The 5,000-nt window shown below is 33.8% G+C and overlaps 1 protein-coding gene across 1 annotated transcript in view; it reads right to left on the reverse strand.

The window, feature by feature from the left end:
- Positions 1 to 1,026: 1,026 nt before the first annotated feature.
- The window catches only part of BHD (folliculin), a gene marked incomplete at its 3' end in the record, with an annotated part of 5,161 nt that continues 1,187 nt past the window's right edge, over positions 1,027 to 5,000 (reverse strand). The window contains 8 exon segments of the mRNA XM_070129276.1: positions 1,027 to 1,166; positions 2,004 to 2,177; positions 2,456 to 2,540; positions 2,704 to 2,815; positions 3,109 to 3,218; positions 3,711 to 3,830; positions 4,011 to 4,124; positions 4,741 to 4,923. Coding sequence (XP_069985377.1) covers positions 1,027 to 1,166; positions 2,004 to 2,177; positions 2,456 to 2,540; positions 2,704 to 2,815; positions 3,109 to 3,218; positions 3,711 to 3,830; positions 4,011 to 4,124; positions 4,741 to 4,902 — 1,017 coding nt within the window.

Below are 5,000 nucleotides of genomic sequence, written 5' to 3' on the forward strand. Positions count from 1 at the left end.
AGTAATAAAATCTAATATTACAATACTTTTCACTCCCTACCAAAACTGAAAAGGAAATAAAAAGAAACTAAGAAGCAAGTGTAAAAAATCTTTATACATAACATCAGCAGCATACAAAAAATACACAATTAAATAACTTTACAAACATCCATGCATAGAAGGAATTATACAGAGATTTATATATACAAATATATATATATATATATATATATATATATATATATATATATATATATATATATATATGAATAGAAAAACAATACCATGTTGATACTATGGTAGAAAAACCCACAAAGCACAAACTAGATTTATTGGGGAAAGTGAGACAACAGTTTCGGAATCGTCCTCGATTCCATCTTCAAAGATGGAATCGAGGACGATTCCGAAACTGTTGTCTCACTTTCCTTAATAAAACTAGTTTGTGCATTGTGGGTTTTTCTACCATTTATATATGTATATATATATATATATATATATATATATATATATATATATATATATATATATATATATATATATACACACTTTTGAAGTGTTTACTAAACTGACAAAAATGAATAAAAAACAGTCATCTCAGCAAGACAAGTTACGTGAGCACGTGATGATCCTAGTATTAAAGGGTCCTCTTTACTTCCAATTTTTTCAATGTCATGTACCCAAAGAACCTTAATGTCTATCATGACTCATTAACCAAGCCATAAACAAAACTTTTTTGCATTTAGAAACAACACTGATTACATTACATACTATTCCTGCTTTAACTTCAGTAATTTTTTAGTTCTTTCAACTACATTAAAGTGAAGGCCTTATAGCTATATTTCTTTTCCTCTTTTTTCAAAAGTATGATTTCTGCAGATGTTCACTTATGAGGATTTTCTTTTTAAAAAATAATAATAATAATTCTAAAAAAAAGAAATAAATAAAAATTTGCAAACTTCCGTGAACCAATTGTCTAACAGTAACGGTATGCAACAACAATCTGACTCTTTAGCACTTAAGTATCAACAAAAAAAGAAGTTAGGTTACCTTAAGCGACCTCACAACCCCAGCAACGACACCTTCGGCAGGACCTCTGAAGACAACTTGGTGGCCAATCAACAAGCTGCGAGCAACCGTGTGAAAGGCTGCAGCACCCAGGGCATTGTACAACTCTCGGATGTTAATACCTGCATGTGTAATTCAAAGACCCTTTTATCAGTTTGATTTGGTGTTGTCCTTTTTCCTCTTTTATGCAAGTATCCTGTCTTTTAATCTGTTAATGACTGGTGATAAGTACATAGACAGTTTCCTATAATTTTCATAAAGGAGTTTCATTTACACATAGATAGCTTCACAAGCTCTTACCAAGAAGTCAATTACTGGGCCTATTTGATCTTAAATGTTTACCCCATTCCATAATTTTGGGTACAAAAAGTTTTTATTTTTACAACAAAAAATGGTTATTAATATTACCATCACCATAATCATAATTACAACTAAAATTATCATCATCATCATCATATCATCATCACACACAGACACACACATCATCATCACACACAGACACATACACATCATCATCATCACATACACACACTCACACACACACACACACACACACACACACACACACACACACACACACACACACACACACACACACACACACACACACACACACACACACACACACACACACACACACACACACACACATATCATTATCACACACATATCATTATCACACACAGACACACACACACACACACATGTCATTATCACATACAGACACACATATCATTATCACACACAGACACACACACACACACACACACACACACACACACACACACACACACACACACACACATACATACATACATACATACATACATACATACACACACACACACACACACACACACACACACACACACACACACACACACACACACACACACACACACACACACACACACACACACACACACACACACACACACACAGCCAAGCATCTGCCTTACCTATGCCATCAGCTTCATCATTGGCCACAAAGGCATTGACGGGGGGGCCCTCCACCAGCCGCTCCTGCAGCCTCAAGCCACCAGCCTTCATTAGCCAAGAGAAGGAGGAGTGGAGGTACTGCCACACCCCTTCGTCTCCTGCAAGCTGTGGGAGTGACCTTGGCTGGCCTACAGCTGAGGAATATAGAAATAAGCGCAAGGGTTCTTCTAGGGTTAAATATACATCATATAATCATCATATCATGTGTGTTGGTGATGTCACAATCTTTACAAAATCAATTACAACTGATATCTATTTTCCTTCTTTTTTTCTTTGCACGAAAACAAATTAGGTTGAGATATATCCTAGAACAGGCAGCAATTATGCCTGTGTATATGAAGTTATTGGATAAATGGAAACAATATATTATTTATATCCTTCCCATCATTACTTTAAGAGTAAGGTCACTTACCCCGCTGCCTTCGGAAATTATCGGACATCATTGTTGCTGATCTCAAAGCTCTGTGACTAACTTTTGATTCCTCTGCTTCGTACACCTGCCAGATGCCAATAAAACTGATTGATAATAATTTTTCAATCTTTCAGAGTGTAGGATGAAAAGCAAATGTTCCATTAACATTTTTAGGAGGTTCTACTTAAATTTATTTTTATCTATGTTCAATATTTCTTCATAGGTTATGACTATTCACAGTGACTAACCTTGTTTGCATTTTCTTGTAGTCTGTCTATGGTCTGCCTCAAGTGCCGTACTATGAATGGCCAAGAATTCAATAAAAGCATTTTATCTTTCATGAGAACAAGGATACTGTACCTGCAAAGGGATTATTTAAGAAATAATTTTGTTCTCTGTATAACATGTAGCTTTCTATACACAAACATAAATACAGAGATACAGACATACAGGTAGAGAGACATAGACACACACACATACTGACAAAGACATAAACACAGACATATAGAAATAGATACAGGTAGGCAAACACAGCTACAGAGGCACTGAAACAGAGACAGAGATAGAGAAAGACAGAAGATAAAGAAACTAAGACAGAGACAAGATAGAAAGAGAAAGAGAGAAATTATCAAGCCAGCCTCCACAAGACTTACCATCTTTGGAATCCTCGAGCCTGTACATCTCGCAAGAAGAAAGTGTGGGAGAGGACATGTCCACGCGCCTCATCACCAAAGTAAATAGGGCCCTCTCGACCAGGGCAAACCTGGAACAAGAGAGAAGCAGAAGCAGATGGCTAATTACTGTAATTGTTTCACAACTTCATTACCAATTAATTACTGTGATGAATCAATTATAAAGCTATAGATTATTGCAATAAGAACTGTATTTGCAAGTAAAGTCACAGTTCATTTTATCACATTAGTTTTATCATCTGAGTACACACATGACTGAAGATGGGAAGGGAAGAGAGTAAAGAAAGGATAAGGAGGAGGAGGAGAAAGAAAATGTACTACCAAAGAGAAGGGAAAGTAAAAAGGAAGATAAAATGGATAAATAAATAAAAGAAAAATATAGCAATATTTTCACAATTTTTCCTATTCATAAGTACAATTGTATACTCAACAAAATCAAAGAGTCCGAAGTAAAAGACACACCTAAAATGAAAGCATTTCTAAACAGACCATCAAGAGATTAAGAATATCCTTAAAAATAAAAATACCTACAAAATCTTTCATTGCATAAGCATAGAACTCACCTCGCAACTTAAGGATCTAATGCACGCATGTCGCACAGGAACATACAGCTCAGACTGTAAGGGAAACTGTGAGCTCACATAACTCACTCGTGCTGCGTCATCATTGCTGATAAACCCAGGCTGATATAGAAAGAAAAAGTAAAAAAGAATGAGAAGAACAGAAGTAAAGTTTGTAATAAATTATCAACTTTGGCATGAATGTCTTCAGATTCCTGTTCATCAGCTGAATATACAATACAGAAAGAAGGCATACAGGGACTTTGTATAACTTCTAATCGTCAGTAAAAAAAAATCCCCTACCTGATTATGTTGGAAGGAACGGCACGCAACACAGGCATCATTTCCTGTAATGTTCATATTAGTGTAGTGGTCTTGATGCACGGATCCATACTTCCACAAGTTAGTTTCTCCTGACTGTAATAAGAATATACTTTAAAGATATCCATAAATGCTAATATATATATATATATGTAAATGCATATAGATAATAGATAGATTAATAGATAGATACACATATACATATATATTGTATACACACACATATATAAATATATAAATATAAATATATATATATATATATATATATATATATATATATATATATATATATATATATATATATATATATATATATATATATATAAAATATATATATATATATATATATATATATATATATATTTATATATATATACATATATATGTATGTATGTATGTATTTAACTATATATTCTCCTTTTTCTTTCTATTTCTCTGGTTTTCCCTCTTCTTTACTTTCCTTTTTCATAGGTATTTTTTTCTTTTGCAAACTTTAGTCATTGTATCCCTATAATCTGAATCCATGAAGCTTCAGTTAACTATCTATTTTTATCAAAATCATCCCAAACCCATAAAAATGGAGCAAATTATAAAACAAACATCTGAGCACAGAAGCAGATATAAATGTTAACAAAATCAAACATGGTTTTTCTCAATTTACGTTCTATGAATATTCATGATCAGATCTGTATCGCAACTTATCATTCATTACCTTTTCATTTTCAGCAGTAATGGGTCTTCGGTCCAGGATATCAACTGCCTCCATATCACACAACACACTGATGTCAGGAAGATCTCTGAATGCTTGGGTGCAGAAGACCACACTCGGGCCATGTAGTTCACAGAAGTGACACAGAGATAGAATAGCGTTCATTTTGTGTTATACCAGCAGATTCTGCAAGCAGTTTCAATTTGTTATTAATCTTGTATTTTGACATGTCGTGGTTTATGGTAAAGGATCCTCTTTAGAAA

This window comes from Penaeus vannamei, chromosome 13, assembly GCF_042767895.1.
Source record: "Penaeus vannamei isolate JL-2024 chromosome 13, ASM4276789v1, whole genome shotgun sequence".
In the NCBI taxonomy this organism is placed as follows: domain Eukaryota; kingdom Metazoa; phylum Arthropoda; class Malacostraca; order Decapoda; family Penaeidae; genus Penaeus; species Penaeus vannamei.